Genomic DNA, 22,345 nt, shown 5'->3' with positions numbered 1-22,345 from the left:
CCCCTCTGCCTCCCCCAGGCCAGCTCCGCCCACCGTCCCTCTGCCTTCCCCCAGGCCAGCCCTGACCCCCCGCCACCCCCCCCTGCCTCCCCCCAGGCCAGCCCCGCCCCCCCTGCCTCCCCCCAGGCCAGCTCCGCCCACCGTCCCTCTGCCTTCCCCCAGGCCAGCCCTGACCCCCGACACCCCCCCTCTGCCTCCCCCCAGGCAAGCTCCGCCCACCGTCCCTCTGCCTTCCTGCCTTCCCCCAGGCCAGCCCTGACCCCCGCCACCCCCCCTCTGCCTCCCCCCAGGCCAGCCCCGCCCCCCTCTGCCTCCCCCCAGGCCAGCTCCGCCCACCGTCCCTCTGCCTTCCCCCAGGCCAGCCCTGACCCCCGACACCCCCCCTCTGCCTCCCCCCAGGCCAGCCCCGCCCCCCCCTCTGCCTCCCCCCAGGCCAGCCCCGCCCCCCCTCTGCCTCCCCCCAGGCCAGCTCCGCCCACCGTCCCTCTGCCTTCCCCCAGGCCAGCCCTGACCCCCGCCACCCCCCCTCTGCCTCCCCCCAGGCCAGGCCAGCTCCGCCCACTGTCCCTCTGCCTTCCCCCAGGCCAGCCATGATACCCGCGCGCCCCCCCCCCGTCTGCCTCCCCCCAGGCCAGCTCCGCCCACCGTCCCTCTGCCTTCCCCCAGGCCAGCCCTGACCCCCGCCACCCCCCCTTCTGCCTCCCCCTAGGCCAGCCCCGCCCCCCCTCTGCCTCCCCCCAGGCCAGCTCCGCCCACCGTCCCTCTGCCTTCCCCCAGGCCAGCCCTGATACCCGCCCCCCCGTCTGCCTCCCCCCAGGCCAGCCCCGTCCCCCCACCCACCCTCCCCCCCACCCCGCCACCCCCTGCCCCTCTGCCTCCCCCCAGGCCAGCCCCGCCCCCCTGGCCACCCCCCCTAGGCCACCCCCACCCCCGCCGACCGCCCTCCCCCACCCTAGGCCGGCCCCCCGTCCCGTCCCCCAGGCCGGCCCCCCCCACTGCCCCCCAGGCCAGCCCCACCCCGCCGCCCCCCACAGGCCGGCCCCCAGCCACCGGCCACAAGGGGTTCGGCGGGCGGGGCAGCAGCCAGAGCCCGGCCTCGAACACTCCACGCGAGCAGCGGCCCAGTCCCCCGGCCCCCCGCCGCCTCACCTTTTCAGGCTCATCCTCCAGCTGCTGCCGTTGCTCCAGGTAGATCTGCCCCACACGGGCCAGCAGGTCGCGCGGGGGCACGAAGACTCGGGAGCTCAGGAGAAACGTGAAGATGTACGTCCTCTGAAAACGGCCGGGACAGCCAGTGAGGCGGGCGGGGCGGCGCGGGGGCTGGAGGCGTCGCCTGCCCGGCCCCGAGCCCGCCCGGGCCACACCCGCACCTTCCCGCGCTGCAGCCAAGCCGTGCTCCGCCCCCAAGCCGTGCTCCGCCCCTAAGCCGTGCTCCGCCCCCAGCCGTGCTCCGTCCCCCAGCCGTGCTCCGCCCCCCAGCCGTGCTCCGCCCCCAGCCGTGCTCCGCCCCCAGCCGTGCTCCGCCCCCAAGCCGTGCTCCGCCCCCAGCCGTGCTCCGCCCCCAGCCGTGCTCCGCCCCCAAGCCGTGCTCCGCCCCCAAGCCGTGCTCCGCCCCCAGCCGTGCTCCGCCCCCAAGCCCCACGAGGGCGCCGCAGCCAGGGTGCGCGGGGGACCGCGGCACCCCCTAGGCCCGGCTCGAGGCCTGTGGCCGCTCCAAACCCCACAGGGCCCGCTCCTCAGCGGGGGCGGGGCCTGCCCGGCGGGAGCGTGGATGGCGGGCGGGGCTAACAAGTGGGCGGGGCCTAGCTGGGCGCGTGCCCAGTGGGCGGACGCGAGTGGGAGCGTGGCACGCAGGCGGTGCTTACCCCTGGGTGGGCTGACTGGCAGGGGTGTGGCAAGTGGGCAGAGCTGACAAGCGGGTGGGACTCAGCCAGGGACGGGCCGACTGGGGGCGTGGCAAGTGGGCAGGGCCTGACCCGCGCAGGTGGGAGACGGTGGGCGGAGCCGGCCCGTGTGCGTGGGGGGGCGGGGGCGGGGGCGCGGGTCATGGCACGGTCGGCAGAGCTGACCTATGGTGGGTCTGACCATTGGGGGCAGGGCATAATGGGACCCCGCTCCTGTCTCTGACCAGCTATAGGCCTTGACCCCACCGGCCACACCAGGGCCCCTCCGTACCATGTCCACGTGCCCCCTCTCCGGGATCTTGACAGTCTGGACTGAAAGGCCGTGGGGGTCACGGCTGTCTGCCTACGGGCTCTTCACACTGCCCTGCCTGTGAACAGGGGGGACTTGCGGGTGGGGGCGCTGTTAGGTCCGGACCTCACTCTGCCGCACATAGCTGCTGTGCGCTGGGCGGCCAGGACTCTGCCCCTACTCCCAGCCGGAGGAACCAGGTTTTCCTTGCTCCAGCTGGAAGCAGGCCGGCCGCGCTCGGTGGGAACGCAGCCTCCTGGAGCAGGACTCGGGGGCCTTGGGCCCCACGCAGCCCACCCTGCAGCATCAGGGCTGCTCTAACCTCCCACAGACTCCCCGTGACCTCCCCAGGCTGTGCAGCACTGGCACTCGGCGGTCCCAGCCGGCAGGTGGGACTCTCAGGGTCCCCCTTCTAAGCAAACAGCTTAGATGTGGAGGGAAGGCCCACCACCGAGCTCTCAGCCAAAGGCAGGGGCACCCAAAGGGGAAGCCCGCGCACCTCCGAGGAGCATGGAGACTGACTGGTGTGCGCGTGTGCGCACGGGCGCGCGCCAGCACGTGTCTGCTTGCCCATGCATGCAGGGTGGTGGCAATGAGGGAAGGGCGGGGTGGGGGAAAGAGAGGACCCAGGGGCTCAGCAGAAGAGCCAGTGCCCACCCGGACAATCCTGCCCCGCCACCCTCTGTTCTCTCCTGGGAAGCAGGTCAGGATCCCGAGGCACTGTTCTGGGACTCCACAGGACTCCTCTGGGGCAGGCTGCTGGGAGGGCCAGCCCCTCCCCCAGGCCGCCTTCCCGGGCCTTGGGCCCAGCCCTTGGCGCGGCGCCCAGGCACTCAGTGGGCGTGTGTGCTCGCGCGCGCAGCCCCCGCCCAGCCTGACAGGGTTTACGGGGTGGACGGGCGGATGGATGGAGGACGGGACCGTGCAAAGCCAAGCCCTCCCAACCCTGGGCTAGTGGAGGTGGCCCCGCAGGTGGGGAAGCCAAGCTGACTCCCAGGGCCAGCAGCACAACTGCCCTCTGGAGGGAGAGAGGAAGCACAGCGGAGGCCTCCCAGAGGAAGGATGCTCAGCTCACAGAGGGGGGCAGGCAGGCTGCAAGGCCAGTGTTGCTAAGAGATGTCACCGGTCAGAGAAGGGGAAGTCCCACTTGACAAGGGAACGCTTTCTGTTTTGAGAATGTATGTGTGAGGCCATCTTGAGGCGAAGAGGGAGGATCTGGGTTGTTGAACCACCTGCTCTCCAGCTCTGCTCCTCCCTGTCCCCGGATCTGCATGGGGGGGAGGGGTGGCAGCCGTCCCCTTTTCATCCTGGACCACCTGACTTTATGCACAGAACGAATTTCCCAGCCCAGCCGTTGGCTCCAGGACTCAGACCTGCCTCCTCAGGACTCTTGAAACTACTGTCTTGCTCCCCAGAGCCCCAGCCAGAGCTCAGGCCCCTGGAGCCCCTCCACCCGCGGCCTGGGGAAGCAGCCGGGAGGCCACTGCAGGTTCCTCAGGCGCCTAGGCTGGGTGGGGGGTATGTGCAGAGCACAAGGCAAGATGGCACCGGAAGCGAGGCTGGGCCCCCACCGCCCAACCCCCCAGGCTCCGCCCACCTCTGCGGCTCTACCTGGGCTCCCTCTCCTCCCAGAAGCAGCCTCCTGGGGAGCCTGGGTCCCGCCCATCAGCCACACCGCCAGGGGCCCTTGGGAACTCACGTCAGGGTAATAGTCCACCCTGGGGACCAGGTGCTCCATCAGGGCCTCCAGGGACCCAGAGATGAGGCGTCCCTCTTGGAAGATGAGTTCTCCGGAGGCGCCGCCAGCCCCACCTCCCCGCTCCCCCATGCCGGGCTGCGCCTGTCCGCTACAGCTGGGCCCGAGGCAGCTGGAGAAGACGACGGACGTCTGGGGCATGGTTTCCTGAGAGAGAAGGAAGAGGCGGTGAGGCATCCAAGGCGCCTCCACGGGCCCCTCCCAGGCACAGGTGCACGGTGAGCCCCATCAGGGCCAGCGAGGGGCACCTCAGCCCCAGGGCGGGCTCCACAGTGATCCCCAGCTGCTGCACATCTGATCAGTGTCCCTTCAGCACCTGCTCCCTGGGCTAGTGGAGGTGGCCCCGCAGGTGGGGTGCAGGGAGCACCCCACCTGCTCCCTGCACGCTGGGGTTCCACCCAGTAAAGAGACAGAGGCAGCAGGCAGTGTGTGGCCAGGGTGGCCCAGGATGAGGTGGGGTTTGAACTGCTATTGTTTGCCCTGCAGCTCCAGGGATGAGAAAGGAATATCCTAGGGACAGTGGGTGCCAAGGTCCTGACCCAGTGTGTGTGCAGGGCCGAGCAGAGGGGCGGCCTGGGCACTCACACCATGACCACTGCGGGCGGGGTACGGTGCGCTGCTTCTCTGAGACACGGACCAGTCAGTGTGTTGCCACAGCCCAGCAAGAGGCCGTCAGGTAAGGTGGTCAGGGGAGCAGGGCTGACCCACACTGATGGATGGTCCCAGGCTGCACAACTGACTGGCATGAGGAAGGGCATGAGGGCAGGACTTGGGGAAAGATCTGGAACTTGCTTTGGGATTGGTGGCATCCGAATGCCCCTGAGATGCAGATGTCTGAGCAGGTGGGCAGCAGCGTGGTAGGCTAGGTGCTCACCCTGGACTGTCTGCTATGGCATGGCCCACTGTGACAGGGCCCGAGGTCCCTGCCTCACACTGCAGCTGGGAGCTCTCGTGAAGTCCAGGGGAGTCCGAACCATTTGGGCCTCAGTTTCCCCACTGCCCCAGACAGCCAGCCACACCTGGGAAGGACCAAGTGGGGACAAGGCGATGTGGCATTTGCCAGCCAGGACCTCTGACACTCGTGACACAAGTGTGGCCTGTCCTGGCCTTGGCTGGCACTTGGGCAGTCACTCCCTCCCCACCCTCGGAAGGCAGACAGGCACAGGTGCAGCCGGCTGGGGTCAGATGGAGGAGCCAGGCCCTCCTGCCACAGTGGGGCACAGTCTAGACCGCAGGCTGCCCTGCTGCTGTTGCTGGCAAGTGGGTGCTCTGCTCCAGCACTGGCTCCCAGGCACAGCCCAAAGCCACATTGCCATGGGGCATTATTCAGAAAGCAATGGAAAGTTCCTCCACAGCCCCCTGTGGGTGGAACCTGGGGAGGGGTTTTCGAGGGTAGAGACTGGGGAGGGGTCTGGTAGGGGGGCCTGCAGCACACAGGGGTTCAGCAGGGCCTCAGAACCCTCTGAGGGAATCGGCGGAGCCCACAGGAGCCACGTAGAGCCACTCTGGCCCAAGGGTTACGGATGCCCCAAGATCTCCCCCTCCTACTTCCCCTAAGAGCCACTCGAGATGCACCCAGGGGCACTGCCCCAGCCCACAAACCAAGTCACTGCAGGACCTAGGGAAGTCCCCAGAACCCCTCCCCATCCAACCTCAGTCCCTGGCAGGGTCCACTCCCACCTGGCCACCAAGCACTTTGAGGAGGTCTCCATGCTGAGTGCTAGGTGGGAGAGGCAGGGTCCCTGCGTGGCTACTCCCGGGTGGGACGAAGTGCACTCTCGGGTCAGAATCCCAGCTCTGCCACAGGCCAGCTCCTTGCTCCTGGCAGTCTCTCCAGCCCTCGACTTTCCACAGCATTTCAGCTGCCTGGCATCACCACCGCTGCCTCCACCCATTCTTGAGGTCCCTGAGGTCTCTTCTGTTCTTGCACTGGGTCCTCCTCTTCCATCCCAGCAAGAGCAGGAACTGTGGCCTGTGGCTGCACACCTGTGTCCCCGCCCACTACTGGGCCCCTTCTAGAGGAAGGGCCACTCAGAGCTGAGCCCAGGCTCTCTGGCTCCAGTCTCAGGAGCTCAGCATGACAGCTAAGGCAAGAGTACCTAGCATGTTAAGGGCTCGAGTTGAATGGTGTCCTCTTCTCCCCACAGTAACCCCCTCCCCCAGGCATTATTCTCCGCAGGCTGTAGATGAGGACAAGGTGCAGAGGGCTGACAGCTGCCCCAGGTCACGGCCAGACCACAGCAGCGACCGGATTCAAGCCAAGCCAGCGGGCAAGGCAGGCAGGCTGACCTGAGCCTGAGCCTGGCTCAGCCACTTGTCGGGGCTTTGTCAGGATCCTCGTCTGTAAAATGGGCACAGCGAGTGCTACTTCAGAGGGTTGCTGGGAGGATAAAACGAGCCCTTGTGTAAGGTGCCAGGCACCGGAGGCATTACCACCCCCAGGAACCACACCCACCGGCCTGGCTGGTCAGCGCCCCTGCAGGCCACACGGGTGCCCAGGACACAGGTGCCCTGAGTTCTAGGCACAGAAGCCCGATGCTCTAAAGCCAAGTGTGGTTCCAGGAGCACACGCAACAGCACCTTTTCTGAGTCAGAAGCCCTGGCAGGAGTGGGCCTCGCAACCCCTCCCAGTGGCTCAGCTGCACGCTGAGTTCTGGACCCCGGGCCAGCAGCAGCAGCAAGCCCCAGTCAATTATTAAAATGCAGTGTTTCGAGTTCCAGGCCAGGCCTGCCAGGTCAAACCTGCATCTGAGTGAGACACACAACGTGATTAGTGCGCAGGTGGCTGGGGGCCCAGGAAACCTGCCCCTCTGAGAGTTTCAGTCTTAGGTGAGCGGCAGCAGCTAAACCAGGTCAGTGCCCTCGTCTGTGGGCACAGTCTTCCAGGGACTTCTCATAGACACTGCCCAGCTACCCCCAGACTCTGATTTACCTGGTCTAGGGGGCAGCCAAGCACGGGCATTTCCCCAGGTTTTCCAGGGGCAATGGGAGCAGGAGGCACAGGCAGCCCCTGTGCAGAGCTCAGGAAGCCCCTGGCCCAGGCAGAGGCAGGCTGGGTGGGCCAGCTTCCCACCCAGCATCTGGAGGACCCTCGTCTCTGCCCCAAGTTCAGCTGGGCTGGCCTGGATGAAGCAGCAGCCCCTTTGTGGGAAGTAGGGGACAGGCTGGCACCCAGCCAGCCTCCTCTCGACTCCTTGCAGCTCCTCCTCTGTTCAAGAAGGAAGGCAGGCACCTTCTAATTATAGACCTAATCAACTCAGAAAAAATGTGCTCAGAGCGAGGGGGTTATAGTGACTCATTGTCTCCTAGAAGATGGGTCTCACCACCTCCAGTCTCCCACACAGGGCTGCTGGGAGTGGGGGCAGGTCCAGGCCACCAGGCAGAGGGGCCTGAAGGTGCAGCAGCCAGTGAGAAGGCCACACCCCTCCCTGCATAGCTGCAGCAGCACTGTGGGTGGCCACAGGTGCTGGGAGGCTGCCTGGCAGAGGCTGAGGCCCTGCGCCATGTGCCAGCCTGGTGGGCTGGCCAAGGGAAGGTGGGCAAAGCAGCAAGGCACAGGGGCTTTCTGCACTACTGCCCTCTCCCCAGGCACCACCCTGCCCAACCGCGGCTGTCCTTGCCCTCCAGGCTCAGCCTGAGGGGCTCCACCTAGTACCCCTGCTGCTGTCCCTAGAGCAGCTGCCCCTCATGGTCCAGCACAGGTGGTACTGCCCTGCGCAGTACCACTCACGCAGGGAAGCACCCACGCAGCCCCCAGCGTCTCGTGCCCTGTCTGCACCCACACGACTGAGTCTTTTCTCTTGGCTGCAGGCCCTGGGCAGGCTCTGAAGTGGAGTAAGGAGTCATGTTCTCTGTCTCCATGTCCATGGGGCAGCCACTGAGCTGCTCTGAGCCTCAGTTTCCTCAGCTGTAAACTGGGTATAGAGTTTCTTGTCCCACCTCCCTGCAGAGCAGTGGGGAGGGTTATGTGAGAAGGCAGAAGCTGATGTGGTTATATCCCTGGAGCAGCACCAGATGTGGTCACGTGCCACATCTGTACCTTGCTTCAGTGGCACCCGACTGGCCCAGCACCAGCTGCCACTGCTTCTGACCTTTGGCTTCTGACCTATGTCCTCTGATCTAGGGCCTCAGAGCCATCAGCGCACACCACACCTCCTGCTCCAGAATGCAGGTTCTGAGACGACACGTGGGCCTGGTGCACAACCCTGTGTGCACACCCTATAGGCACACTTCCACCCACGGGACACAGGGGCAGCAGGCAGAGCCCGTTCCTCACCCCACATGGACTATTTGGGGACACAGAAGCTTCACAGAGCCTCCCCAGAGATGTCCATGGGACCAGCTGAGGGAACACACCCCGGCGTCTCAACACACTTCACGCCCCGCTGCCCGGGCTGCAGTCCCGGCGAAGCGCTCCCACCGCGCTTTCGCCTCAGCTGACCCCGGGAAGCTGGGCTTGGAGAAGAGCAGCCGTTTGAGTCTGTGCCCCTCCAACATCTAGCACAGCCACTTGCTGATGGCTCCGCGGTACCCAGAGGGTGATGGGTCAGATGCCCAACACGGACACACAGGGGCCAGGCCTCCCCCAGCTGTTACTCCCTGTGTGTGAGCTGCAGCGGCCACACTGTCACACCTGACACTGACATCTGAACTTGACAGCGGCTGTGGGGTGCACAGGGGAGACGGAGGCAGTACAAGTGCTCACATGGCAGTACGAGTGCGCGTCAGTACAGACAGACGCTGCGCCGGGGGTCTGCCAGGCTGGCAGCAGGAACATGGCCCTCAACCTCTGGGATCCTTTCTGGAAGGTAAATTTTGGAGCTCTGGATTAGTACAATCCAGGTGAGAGGCCCCTTTTAGGGGACACAACCAAATACGTTAGCTTCTGAGTGCTCACAGCTCCCCCACAATACACACACATATGTATGCACAGGTGTGTGTGCACACAGGCACACATGGGTGCACATGCAGGTGCATACACAGGTGCACACATAGGTGCACATGCAGGTGCACATGCAGGTGCACACACAGGTGCACACAGGCACACACAGGTGCACACAGGCACACACAGGTGCACATGCAGGCGCACACACAGGTGCACACAGGCACACATGGGTGCACATGCAGGCACACACAGACACACACACAGGCGCACACAGGCACACGCAGGTACATATGCAGGCGCACATGCAGGCGCACACAGGCACACATAGGTGCACATGCAGGTACACACATAGGTGCACACAGGTGCACATGCAGGCGCACACACATGTGCACACAGACACACACGGGTGCACATGCAGGCACATACACAAGTGCACACACGGGTGCACATGCAGGTGCACACACAGGTACACACATGGGTGCACATGCACACACACAGGTGCACATGCAGGGGCACATACAGGCACACACACAGTTGCACGCATGGGTGCACCTGCAGGCGCACACAGGCACACATGGGTGCATATGCAGATGCACACACAGGTGCACGTGCAGGGGCACACACAGGTGCACACAGACACACACGGGTGCACATGCAGGCACATACACAAGTGCACACACGGGTGCACATGCAGGTGCACACACAGGTGCACACATGGGTGCACATGCACACACATACAGGTGCACATGCAGGGGCACACACAGGCACACACACAGTTGCACGCATGGGTGCACCTGCAGGCGCACACAGGCACACATGGGTGCATATGCAGATGCACACACAGGTGCACATGCAGGGGCACACAGGTGTGCAGACACACATGGGTGCACCTGCAGGCACACACAGGCACACATGGGTGCATATGCAGATGCACACACAGGTGCACATGCAGGGGCACACACAGGTGTGCACAGACACACATGGGTGCACATGCAGGCACACACACAGTTGCACACATGGGTGCACATGCAGGTGCACACAGGTGCACACAGGCACACATGGGTGCACATGCAGGCGCACACACGGGTGCACATACAGGGGCACACACAGGTGTGCACAGGCACACACGGGTGCACATTCAGGCGCACACACAATTGCACACATGGGTGCACATGCAGGCGCACACACAGTTGCACACATGGGTGCACATGCAGGCGCACACACAGTTGCACACATGGGTGCACATGCAGGTGCACACAGGTGCATACAGGCATACACAGGTGCACATGCAGGCACACACACAGGTGCACACAGGCACACACAGGTGCACATGCAGGCGCACACAGACACATAACCCCCCCACACCTTCTAAGGAACACACTGCGCCAAACCATGGAGAAAGCATGGCAGGACAGAGGGCCCAGGGGAAAGGAGGAGTTGGGCAGGTGGGGGGAGCCAGGAACTGAGAGACTCTCCCCTTTTAACAGCGTAAGAGCAGAGATCTTAGGCAGCCCCAGTGCAGCGAGACATCCCGGGAGAGACAGGCAAGAGAGTATAGGAAGTTTGTGCAGAAGACTATGAATGAAATTCCCTTTTGCGGCTTCTTCAAGGGACAGTGTTCACTAATGCAGTCGGTGCCCATCCCCCAGGCAGCACAAATAGAGAGGAGGGTCTGTCTCTGGTCACACTTGTGCAAGAGCCAGGTACATGTTCCCAGAGGGCAGCCAGGCAGAGACCCTGCACCCCACCCCATCGCTCCAGGGGCCCCTGGACCCCTGAGAGCTGCAGCTGCAATGGAGGCCCAGATGGTTCTGGGCCAGGGCCAGAGCCTGCTGTGCATGTCGTCTGCATGTACTCTCCAGCGTTTCCAGGCCTGGGTGACAGCAACAGCCCTTCCCACTGCCCTGAGGGTGCCCAGAGAGGGTGAGAGCGAAACAGGGTAGGGGAGGCCTGACTCCACCAGTGGTCTCAGGAAAGACTCCCACAGCTGAAGTTGCCATAAGGAATTTATTGTCCTTCAATGCATGTGGGTAAGAAATACAAGTGATGTTGACTCCAGAGGAACACCCAACGCTGCACTGTCGCTGTGCAGGGCCCTTCCTCCCTCCTCATGCCTGTCCTGGGCAGCCATGTGCCTCCAGGAGGGGTCTGCTTTCGCAGGGACAGGCCCTCACTCTCACCTCCCCACTGCCACGGCTGAGGGTCCCTGCCCAGGAACAGGGCCTGGGGACCTCCAGCTCACGAAGGGACTCAGTGACCAGCCTGGGCAGGGGCCTCAACCTTCGGGAGCCACAGGGGAGGGCCACAGCCTGCCCCGTCGGTGGGAGACAGTTCTCTGAGCTACCTGCTCCCAAGGCCAACTCGGCTCTCCGAGACCCATCTTGGGAAAGGGATGTGACAAGCAGTCACCCCCCACCACGTCTGCACAGAGCCCTGAAGGGACTGAGGGAGGAGTGTCAGAAGGAGCCCCTGGGGGTAACTGGCCAGCTCCACCACAGCAGAGTGGGAGCAACAGCCAGGAGGGGACGGGGTCAGGCCTCTGTTCAACTCTACAGGCAGCAGCTGCCTAGGGCGGCTCCCCGCACACAGTCAGAATCCTAGGACCCCTTCTGGATCCTGGAGTCTGCAGCTCTGGAAATGTCTCAGAAACGCAGAAGCAGAGATAAGCTTTCATTTGGCATGTTGTATTTAAGATGTTTGTCATTAGGAGTCAGAGCCGGGCCGTGTCCTGGGCAATCTATTAATATAACTCATCTCATGTAAATGCAAGTCTCCCATAACCCAGGGAGGCAGCCCAGAGAGGGCCATTTCTCAGATGGCGACGCCAAGGCTCCACTCACAGGACCCACCACTCAGGCCGGCAGTGATGCGCAGGTCTGCCCAGGCCTGCCAGCCCTTGGCCCTGCCTTTTCCTGGACAGTCATCTCTCCTCGACGCTGTCCCTAGATGCTCCCAGCAGGGCCATGACTCCGCTGCACCTCACTCAGAGGGAGGCTGGAGCCCTTGCCCACACACCTGGCGAAGGCACATTCCCAGCATGCTCTGCACATGGCCCCAGGGGCTGACAGTCTCCCAGAAGCTCATCTATGGACCCCAGATTAAGAAACCCAGCTTCCTGGAAAACTGGGACGAAAATAGCCCTCGGGGCCCATCTCACATGTATCCCAGGACCTGCCAGGAGGAGGAGGACGGTAGAGCAGCCCCCTGCTTCTGCCAGGCGTGGTAAGGGGGCTTCTTTCTGAGGCAGCATGTGTGCTTCTATTTTTTAAACTACTCAACAAAAACGGAGACTATTTTTAGCTCACCAAGCTGCAGGGCATCAAATTAGCAACTGAAAATTACACATCTTGCCTGTCTCCCTTCTGCAGGCTGCAACAAGAGAGAGAAAATGCTCCTGTGGGGAGCTGGGGGCTAGCCCTGCGCCCGACCCAGCAGGCCATGCACCGAGGAGGGCAGACTCGGGCGCGGCGGGGGAGAACCCTGCCTGCTACTTGGACCCGGCCAGTGCCATGGGAGCCCAGCTGCTCTCCAAGGACCAACCAGCTGGTTCTCTGGAATCATTGGCACTGGGTGGGGTAGTGGGTGGGGTGTTGCCCAGAGCCCTCCTCCTTGCCCCTTCGTTCATTCACTCATTCACAATGCCAGCAAGGACCTGCCGGGAGAGCAGGTGCACAAAGGAAGGAAACAAGGCTCCCTGGCCCCAAAGAGCCTGGTGGAGACTTCGAGGCTGGCACACACAAGGACCACGGATGACGGCCTGAGCTGCAGGCGAGAAGAGGACCTGTGCTGTGGACACAGGAGGGGAGGAGAAGGTGTCAGGAGATTGGGGGCAGGAAACCTTAACCTGGGCAGGGAGGGTGGCCTTGAAGGAGACTTCTGAAAAGGACAGAAAGGAGAGCCACTCCTTCCTTCCCGTTGGCTCTCCAGCAGGCCTTCCCTGGAGCACTTCCTGTCTGGATCACTTCCTCCAAAATGAGTATTTAATGAGTACCTGTGTGTCAGTCTGCAGGCGCCTGGTCCCCACCCTGCCAGAGCCCCGGCCACAGCTCATGCCACGGCGCGCAGGGCCGGCTGCAGTGGCCGCGCTCTGTATGGTCTGTTTCCGGGTGGACTCCAGGCTCCCTTCCTGGCTCTCCCAGGACGCTGTGGGGACCCTCACCTGACAGGCTCGCAGGGAGCTCTGTAGGACACGGCGAGGCAGGTGCAACTGCGAACGAAGTGCCTGTCTGAATGCACGGAGGGCACTACGTTTACAGGACTCCTCATGGGAACACAAACCTTTCAGCAAACCTTTAGTGGATCCTTTGCATCTGTGAGGATTTTGACCCACTCTGGGATAGGAGACAGCACTAGTTATACCGCCCAGGGGCTACCCCTGCCAGTAGAAGGGGCCAGGAGAGTGGGGGCAGAAAGACGGTAACCTTAACCTGGGCAGGGAGGGTGGCCATCAGGATGCTGGCGGTGAGCCAGAATCATAACTAAGAAGCTGCCCACTGTGGGGACGGTGGAAGGTTGAGGGGCCCACCCAGCTACAGGCTCAGCCAGCGTCAGGGAGGGGAGAAGGGAGGGGTCAGGTGTCCTCCTGGTGGACAGAGGCTCAAGGACTCGCACGGGAACCTCAGGACCTCCTCCTGCACAGCCTCGCCCTGCCGCCCCAGCCTGAGTACCATCAGGATTGGCCAGACGGCAGAGCAGCTGGGCCTCCTTTTCTGTCCCCATCCCCGTCCTTGCTTACTGCTCCCCTCTGGCCCTGCTGTTCCCAAACTGGGTTCACAGAGCAGACAATACAGGGCAAGGAGACACCTGGCCAAGGTGGGACCTCCAGGGTCCCACCTGCATCAAAGGAGCACGGGCGGAAGGGGAGAAACACTGTGGGGCTACCCCATTCCCTGGACCCCACTAATTGGCAGAGAAACCAGGCTGGGACAGCCTGTGGCCTGTGGGGCAGCAGGGTGGCTGGACCCCCAGCTGTAGAGGGGAGGCTAGGACCCAGCCCTGGGGGTGCCACCCTGGGACGGGAAGGGGGGTGTTTGTCCCACGCAGCCAGCCACCCCTGTCCATCCTCCTAAGGGTCTCTGCTCTAACACCCCTGTCACAGTAACCTCAGTGTCCCTGCTGCACACACTCTCCCCTTCTTACCCTAGGACTGCTGTGGCCTCTCAGCCCACACTGTGGGCCCGGGAGCCAGATGACTTGAACCCAGGTCCTCCATCCCCACCTGGGGCCAGGTGGGAGCCTGCACCCAGGTCCTCCCCAGCTCTGCAGAAGAAAGTGAGGTGACTTGCAAGTGGCCTAGCCCCTCTGGGCGTCATCTGCACCACAAGCAGGTGACACTTGCCTGAAAGAGTCTGCAGCTTAGTTCTCTGTCATTTCTAGAGATTCCAGTGAGTGCAAGATGGGCCTGGAGCCACACCCTGCCTCTGTCTGCCCCAGTGGGCCCGGGCCTGCGCTCACCCCAGGTAGTGCTTCCTGGCCCATATCAGAACCACTTCCCCCAGCCCCAGGGCCGGAAGGTGCCCCCACAACAACCCCGCCTGGACTCTGACACTCCTGCCCTGGAAGCTTCCTCCAGAAGCTATCTCCCCTCGCCAAAGCCCAGCTCTCACACCTTCCCCACTTTGAGCCGAATGTGTCTCCCCCAACTCTGGAAAGCCCTGGCCCTGTGTCCTGGGAACACGCAGGCGATGGGCAGGGCCCGGCTGCAAGTGCAGGCTGGGCGCCAGCAGGCTGGGAGCAAGCCAGGCCCGCCCCGTGCAGCCCTGCTTCGTGGGCGACCCTGAGTGTGAAGTGAAGGTCAGCGCCTGGCGGGCTGGGATAGCACCTGAGCTGTGGGACACTGACGGGCACCTGTCCTACAGGTGCCCCACTGCCTTCCCTCCTAGACACAAAGGTGGGGGGGCGGGGGCACCCTCTCCCTGACCTCACTTCTAGGTCCCCTCTCACCTCCCACGCCCAGGACAGGAGAAAGTGGAGAGAAGCTGCCTCCTGCTTCCTGTCCCAGGCATGGGGCTCAGGTGGGGGTGTGGCCTGGGCCTTACAGGCCTGCACCCGGGCAGGGGGTGCAAACCGAGGCAATCTTGGCAGTCAGGCTGCCATGGAGGAGCGGGCTGGGGGCCAGGTACAGACCCCATCCCAACTGAGACCACCCTCTGTGGTCCCTCCCTAGAGGGGGCATCCACTGAAGACTGCTCATCAGTCTGGGCAGTGGCCCGGGCATCCAGGGGCTCAGCAGGAAGACGCCAGAGTATCTTCACACCCAGGCCCACCCGGGGTGTGCGGCTGGCAGCAGAGCCAGGCCCAGAGCCAGCCAGGGGTGCAGCAGGACGTGGCCGCAAAAGAGAGGGGCAGTGAGCTGGCTGGTCAGGGCTGAGGGTCCTCGGGAGGTAGGGAGCCCGGGCCTGAGGGACAGGCCACAGGGCCAGCCACAGGCAGGCCTGCCCAGGAGGGAGAGGCAGCCTCAGCCCCTCTGCAGCTGCAAGGGATGCCAGAACACGGAATAAAGAACATACAGCTCTTTTATTTTTAAATGACATCTAATTAGACTGAGCAAAGATTTTTCTTTTGTGTTTAAAAACAAATAAAAATCCATTTCCCTTGCTTGAATTGTCATCCTCCTGGCAGATGCCCAGAGCGGCACCCCAAGCCCCCACTGCACTGTGGGGCTTTCAGCTGCCAGCTCCCCACTGGGTCAGACGGCATGGCCTTGTCCAGCGCCACCGCCTCCCGGAAACAGGGCCAGGACACACGCCCCGGCCTTCACAGCCCATGCTGTGTGCAGGAGCAGCTTTCCTGCCACATGCCCTGTGTCCCCTGGCCCTGGGGGCTTGCAACCAGGTGGTCGGACCCTTGGCAGCCCCCAGAAGTACCAGCCACATAGGGCAGCTCACCTCCTGCCACTGCGCCTCCAGATGAGGAGGAAAGGCCCAAAGGGCTTATGTCATCAGCTCCAGGCCTCACAGCCCAAAAGTGGTGCAGCGGGGATTTGAACCCTGCAAGTGTGACCACCGAGATCTGACATGCCACCCAGGGCCATCAGCACAGGGTTCAGGGCAAGGGGGAAGGGTGCCAGTGATGGCAGGTGGCAGCCAGCCAGGGCCCTGAGGGACAGACACGGCCCACACAAACACAGGCACACACACAGACACAGGCACACACACAGACACAGGCACACACAGACACAGGCACACACACAGACACAGGCACACACAGACACAGACACAGGCACACACAGACACAAACACAGGCACACACACAGACACAGGCACACACACAGACACAGGCACACACACAGACACAGGCACACACAGACACAGACACAGGCACACACAGACACACACACAGACACAGGCACACACAGACACAGGCACACAGACACTGTGTTTGTGTGGGCCTGGCCTGGAAGGAGCCTCGTGTGCAGGGTCAGGCCAGAGCACAAAGGGCGCTCCCAACCCGCTGGAGCCTCGCTGCCAGCCAGCAGTGTGATCGGAGGGCTCTCCACTTACTGGGCCACCTGCCACCTTCCTAGGGCACCACCAAGGCCTTGCTCCCCCCTGTCCAGACGAGGTGCAGGTGTGGGGCTAAGGACAGGCCTCCTGCCTGCAGGCCGGTCCTTCCTGCCAGTGTATGAGCCATTCTAGCAAACGAACTGAACCTGAGAAGGGCTCGTGGAAACGCCGATGTACCCAGTTGGTCAGAAGTACAGGTCACCACCCGAGACTTGTGACTGGCATCTGAGGCGGAGGTGGTCTTGTGGGACTGAGCCCTTGATCTGTGGAGCTGGTGCTATCTCCACGTGGGCAGTGCGAGAACTGAACTACAGGACGCCCAGCTGCTGTGCCTGGGGAATCTGGTGTCAGGTGTGTTGGGTGACGGAGAGAAGACAGCAGTGGGTCTCTTCCCCCATCTCTATTAAAGGCAGACTCCCAAGAACACAGCTGTGTCCAGGAAGTGCAGTGAACACCTCCACACGGTCCAGAGAGATGACCATAACTCGCTACAGCCCCTACAAGTGGCAGATGCCCAAGGGGTGAAAACACTGCAGCACATACTCTGGGAACAGAGAACCAGAAAGGCAAGGAGGCAGATGCGCGAAATATTGGGCCCCAAACACAGAAAGGCACTTTCTACTGCCCAGAGTCTCCACCCACACTGCCACACATTATAGCACCTCTGAGACCCAATGAAGTCCCCAAGCAGAAACGTACAGGTAACACAATGACATGAATACAATGTAATGAAACTGGATATTAATAAACAAGTGGTGAACCGAAAAATGGTACCCACCTCATAAAAAAACTTCCCTAAATCATGTTTGTGTTAAAGAAGCAATCCAAACTCCTATTAGAAACACGGCAGAAAAATAACCCTGATAAGAAAACTGTGTCATAATTGATATGGCCAAAGCTATACTCAGAGAAAAATTCATAGGCTTCAATGCATTAAGCAAGCAACACAAACCACTTGATTCAAAAAGCGTCTAAATAAAACAAACTCATAGCAAAGCAAACTAGAGGAAAAAATTGCTAAAAGGCAAATTAGTGGATTTAATCAAAGAAAGAGCTGAACCACTTATTAAATTCAAGAGCTGACTCTTTGAAAACACAAATTAAAAGTATAAACCTCTGGCAATTCTAATGAACCAAAGGAAGGCAGGAAGGGAAGGAGGAAGGAGGAAGAAAGGAAGAAAAGTAAAGATACTTTGGGCATGAAAAAGGGAATCTAACTACAGATATGGAGAAAAAACTTTTGAAGAATCAACTACCTAACTCTCTGCTAACAGATCCGAAAGCTCTTTCAACCGGGATACCAGCTAGAAATGTAAGTAACCAAAACAGACTAAAAATGTTTGGAACCCCAAAAGACCAATAACCATAGTACAAATTCAGTTGACAGCCAACTAAACCTCAGGGAAAAATAAAAGCAAGCTCTGGCTGAGCTTTTATTCCAAGCCTTTAAGACTAAGATAATTTTATATAATATTTAAAGCATTTCAGAGCACCACATGTACCCACCATCAAATTGGTTTTAACTGACCAACACTTAAGTGCACATATAGTAGGAACATTCATCAGGTGTCGGGCAGGTGGGAGGGGGAGGAGGAGATGGGTCTATTCACACCTAATGGGTGCGCACTGCCCGGGGGATGGGCACGCTTGAAGTTCTGACTCAGGTGGGGCAAAGGCAATATATGTAACCTAAACATTTGTACCCCCAAAATATGCTGAAACGAAAAAACTTTTTTAAAGAATAGTTTGCCATTAAAAAATAATAAAAAATAAAGTATTTCAACTACACAATTCATATTGAACAGCCTTCCTATTTATTTTATAAAGTTAACATAACCATGGTTTATAAATGTGACAAACAGATCTGAATATGGATGAAAAACACCCTAAGCCACACCGCGACACCCCAGTAAAATGGGCCCCGCAGCGTGTCTGAGCACAACAGAGCCTGGCCAGTGGGATCTGTCCCAGGCACAGGAAGGCGACTCGGCTCAGGGAAGCCAGTGAGCGACACACTGGCGGCGCAGGGGAGGCATCCCGTCCCGGGATTGTGCGGGGCGCCGCGGCTCTGCTGAAAGCGGCTCCGTGGCGCAGCCCCTCCGCGGCAGCGCGCTGGTCACCAAGAGTGCCCGTGGACACACGGCCAATCTCAGGCCGGACAAGACGCGACAGGCCTTCTCGTTAAGGGAAGCTCAAGCCAGAGGAAGTGCCATTATTTACTGCTACTTTGCACCTTTTAGAAAACACAGCAAGAAAATAAAAGACACATCAGAAATGAAGAGCCAGCACGCTCCTTATGTGCAGGTGACACGATTAAGTTCTCATGTCCTCCAGGAGGCCGGACTGAGCATCTGTTCAAACTAACACGAGAGTTCAGTGATCAATGACCTAACTTAAATTTTTAAAAAATCACTAGCTTACCCATGTACCTCCCACGGGCACAGGTGTTCAGCACGCCCGTGTGGCACCGGCACCGGGTGCTCACACCCGGGGCAGCAGGGGGACGGGCTGTGTCTGTGTGCCGTGTCCATGTGTGTCTGTGTGTGCCTGTGCCTGTCGTCTGTGTGTCTGTGTGTGCCTCCGTGTGTGCGTCTGTGTGTGCCTGTGTCTGTGTGTGTGTCTGTGTGTGCCTGTCTGTGTGTCTGTGTGTGACTGTGTGTGTGTGTCTATGTGTGTGTGTGTTTGTGTCTGTGTGTGTGCCTCTGTGTGTGCGTCTGTGTGTGCCTGTGTGTGTGTCTGTGTGTGCCTGTGCCTGTGTGTGTGTGTCTGTGTGTGCCTGTGCCTGTGTGTGTGTCTGTGTGTGACTGTGTGTGTCTGTGTGTGTGTTTGTGTCTGTGGGTGTGCCTCTGTGTGTGCGTCTGTGTGTGCCTGTGCCTGTGCGTGTGTCTATGTGTGTGTGTTTGTGTGTGCCTGTGCCTGTGTCTGTGTGTCTGTGTTTGTGTGTGCCTGTGTCTGTGTGTGCCTGTGTCTGTGTGTGTGCCTGTGTCTGTGTGTGTGCCTGTGTCTGTGTGTGTGCCTGTGTTTGTGTGTGCCTGTGTCTGTGTGTGTGCCTGTGTCTGTGTGTGTGCCTGTGTTTGTGTGTGCCTGTGTCTGTGTGTGTGCCTGTGTCTGTGTGTGTGCCTGTGTTTGTGTGTGCCTGTGTCTGTGTGTGCCTGTGTCTGTGTGTGTCCCTGTGTTTGTGTGTGCCTGTGTCTGTGTGTGCCTGTGTCTGTGTGTGTGCCTGTGTCTGTGTGTGTGCCTGTGTCTGTGTGTGTGCCTGTGTTTGTGTGTGCCTGTGTCTGTGTGTGTCCCTGTGTTTGTGTGTGCCTGTGTCTGTGTGTGCCTGTGTCTGTGTGTGTGCCTGTGTCTGTGTGTGTGCCTGTGTTTGTGTGTGCCTGTGTCTGTGTGTGTGCCTGTGTCTGTGTGTGTGCCTGTGTCTGTGTGTGTGCCTGTGTTTGTGTGTGCCTGTGTCTGTGTGTGTGCCTGTGTCTGTGTGTGTGCCTGTGTCTGTGTGTGTCCCTGTGTTTGTGTGTGCCTGTGTCTGTGTGTGCCTGTGTCTGTGTGTGTGCCTGTGTCTGTGTGTGCCTGTGTCTGTGTGTGTGTCTGTGTCTGTGTCTGTGTGTGCCTGTGTCTGTGTGTGTGCCTGTGTCTGTGTGTGTGCCTGTGTCTGTGTGTGTGCCTGTGTTTGTGTCTGTGTGTGCCTGTGTCTGTGTCTGTGTGTGCCTGTGTCTGTGTGTGTGCCTGTGTCTGTGTGTGCCTGTGTCTGTGTGTGTGCCTGTGTCTGTGTGTGTGCCTGTGTCTGTGTGTGTGCCTGTGTGTGTGTCTGTGTGTGCCTGTGTCTGTGTCTGTGTGGGACTGTGTCTGTGTGTGTGCCTGTGTCTGTGTGTGTGCCTGTGTCTGTGTGTGTGCCTGTGTTTGTGTGTGCCTGTGTCTGTGTGTGCCTGTGTCTGTGTGTGTGCCTGTGTCTGTGTGTGTGCCTGTGTTTGTGTGTGTGCCTGTGTCTGTGTGTGTGTCTGTGTGTGCCTGTGCCTGTGTGTGTGTCTGTGTGTGCCTCCGTGTGTGTCTGTGTGTGCCTGTGCCTGTGTGTGTGTGTCTGTGTGTGCCTCCGTGTGTGCGTCTGTGTGTGCCTGTGCCTGTGTGTGTGTCTGTGTGTGCCTGTGCCTGTGTGTGTGTCTGTGTGTGACTGTGTGTGTGTCTGTGTCTGTGTGTGTGCCTGTGTCTGTGTGTGTGCCTGTGTCTGTGTGTGTGCCTGTGTTTGTGTGTGCCTGTGTCTGTGTGTGTCCCTGTGTTTGTGTGTGCCTGTGTCTGTGTGTGCCTGTGTCTGTGTGTGTGCCTGTGTCTGTGTGTGTGCCTGTGTCTGTGTGTGTGCCTGTGTTTGTGTGTGCCTGTGTCTGTGTGTGTGCCTGTGTCTGTGTGTGTGCCTGTGTCTGTGTGTGTGCCTGTGTCTGTGTGTGTGCCTGTGTTTGTGTGTGCCTGTGTCTGTGTGTGTGCCTGTGTCTGTGTGTGTGCCTGTGTTTGTGTCTGTGTGTGCCTGTGTCTGTGTCTGTGTGTGCCTGTGTCTGTGTGTGTGCCTGTGTCTGTGTGTGTGCCTGTGTCTGTGTGTGTGCCTGTGTGTGTGTCTGTGTGTGCCTGTGTCTGTGTCTGTGTGGGACTGTGTCTGTGTGTGTGCCTGTGTCTGTGTGTGTGCCTGTGTCTGTGTGTGTGCCTGTGTTTGTGTGTGCCTGTGTCTGTGTGTGCCTGTGTCTGTGTGTGTGCCTGTGTCTGTGTGTGTGCCTGTGTTTGTGTGTGTGCCTGTGTCTGTGTGTGTGTCTGTGTGTGCCTGTGCCTGTGTGTGTGTCTGTGTGTGCCTCCGTGTGTGTCTGTGTGTGCCTGTGTGTGTGCCTCTGTGTGTGCGTCTGTGTGTGCCTGTGCCTGTGTGTGTGTCTGTGTGTGCCTCCGTGTGTGTCTGTGTGTGCCTGTGCCTGTGTGTGTGTGTCTGTGTGTGCCTCCGTGTGTGCGTCTGTGTGTGCCTGTGCCTGTGTGTGTGTCTGTGTGTGCCTGTGCCTGTGTGTGTGTCTGTGTGTGACTGTGTGTGTGTCTGTGTGTGTGCCTGTGTCTGTGTGTGTGCCTGTGTCTGTGTGTGTGCCTGTGTTTGTGTGTGCCTGTGTCTGTGTGTGTCCCTGTGTTTGTGTGTGCCTGTGTCTGTGTGTGTGCCTGTGTCTGTGTGTGTGCCTGTGTCTGTGTGTGTGCCTGTGTTTGTGTGTGCCTGTGTCTGTGTGTGTGCCTGTGTCTGTGTGTGTGCCTGTGTCTGTGTGTGTGCCTGTGTTTGTGTGTGCCTGTGTCTGTGTGTGTGCCTGTGTCTGTGTGTGTGCCTGTGTCTGTGTGTGTGCCTGTGTTTGTGTGTGCCTGTGTCTGTGCCTGTGTCTGTGTGTGTGCCTGTGTCTGTGTGTGTCCCTGTGTTTGTGTGTGCCTGTGTCTGTGTGTGCCTGTGTCTGTGTGTGTGCCTGTGTCTGTGTGTGTGCCTGTGTCTGTGTGTGCCTGTGTCTGTGTGTGTGTCTGTGTGTGCCTGTGTCTGTGTCTGTGTGTGCCTGTGTCTGTGTGTGTGCCTGTGTCTGTGTGTGTGCCTGTGTCTGTGTGTGTGCCTGTGTTTGTGTCTGTGTGTGCCTGTGTCTGTGTCTGTGTGTGCCTGTGTCTGTGTGTGTGCCTGTGTCTGTGTGTGCCTGTGTCTGTGTGTGTGCCTGTGTCTGTGTGTGTGCCTGTGTCTGTGTGTGTGCCTGTGTGTGTGTCTGTGTGTGCCTGTGTCTGTGTCTGTGTGGGACTGTGTCTGTGTGTGTGCCTGTGTCTGTGTGTGTGCCTGTGTCTGTGTGTGTGCCTGTGTTTGTGTGTGCCTGTGTCTGTGTGTGCCTGTGTCTGTGTGTGTGCCTGTGTCTGTGTGTGTGCCTGTGTTTGTGTGTGTGCCTGTGTCTGTGTGTGTGTCTGTGTGTGCCTGTGCCTGTGTGTGTGTCTGTGTGTGCCTCCGTGTGTGTCTGTGTGTGCCTGTGTGCCTCT

The 22,345-nt window shown here is 60.3% G+C and overlaps 1 protein-coding gene across 4 annotated transcripts in view; it reads right to left on the bottom strand.

Moving 5' to 3' along the window:
• The window catches only part of RASGEF1A (RasGEF domain family member 1A), an 81,905-nt gene that overhangs the window by 8,327 nt on the left and 51,233 nt on the right, over positions 1-22,345 (bottom strand). For 3 of the 4 annotated variants that reach the window (XM_076010261.1, XM_012778934.3, XM_076010262.1), the window contains exons 2-3: positions 3,893-4,096; positions 1,150-1,272 (exon numbers count right to left, since the gene is read on the bottom strand). In XM_076010261.1, the coding sequence (XP_075866376.1) occupies positions 1,150-1,272; positions 3,893-4,090 (321 nt within the window). In that variant the 5' untranslated portion in view covers positions 4,091-4,096. Of the gene's footprint in view, positions 1-1,149; positions 1,273-2,175; positions 3,659-3,892; positions 4,097-22,345 lie in introns of those variants that run through there. The other variant, XM_012778936.2, reaches the window with a different exon arrangement.

Source organism: Microcebus murinus, chromosome 14 (assembly GCF_040939455.1).
Source record: "Microcebus murinus isolate Inina chromosome 14, M.murinus_Inina_mat1.0, whole genome shotgun sequence".
NCBI lineage: Eukaryota > Metazoa > Chordata > Mammalia > Primates > Cheirogaleidae > Microcebus > Microcebus murinus.
This window is presented reverse-complemented; position numbering and strand designations above follow the sequence as displayed.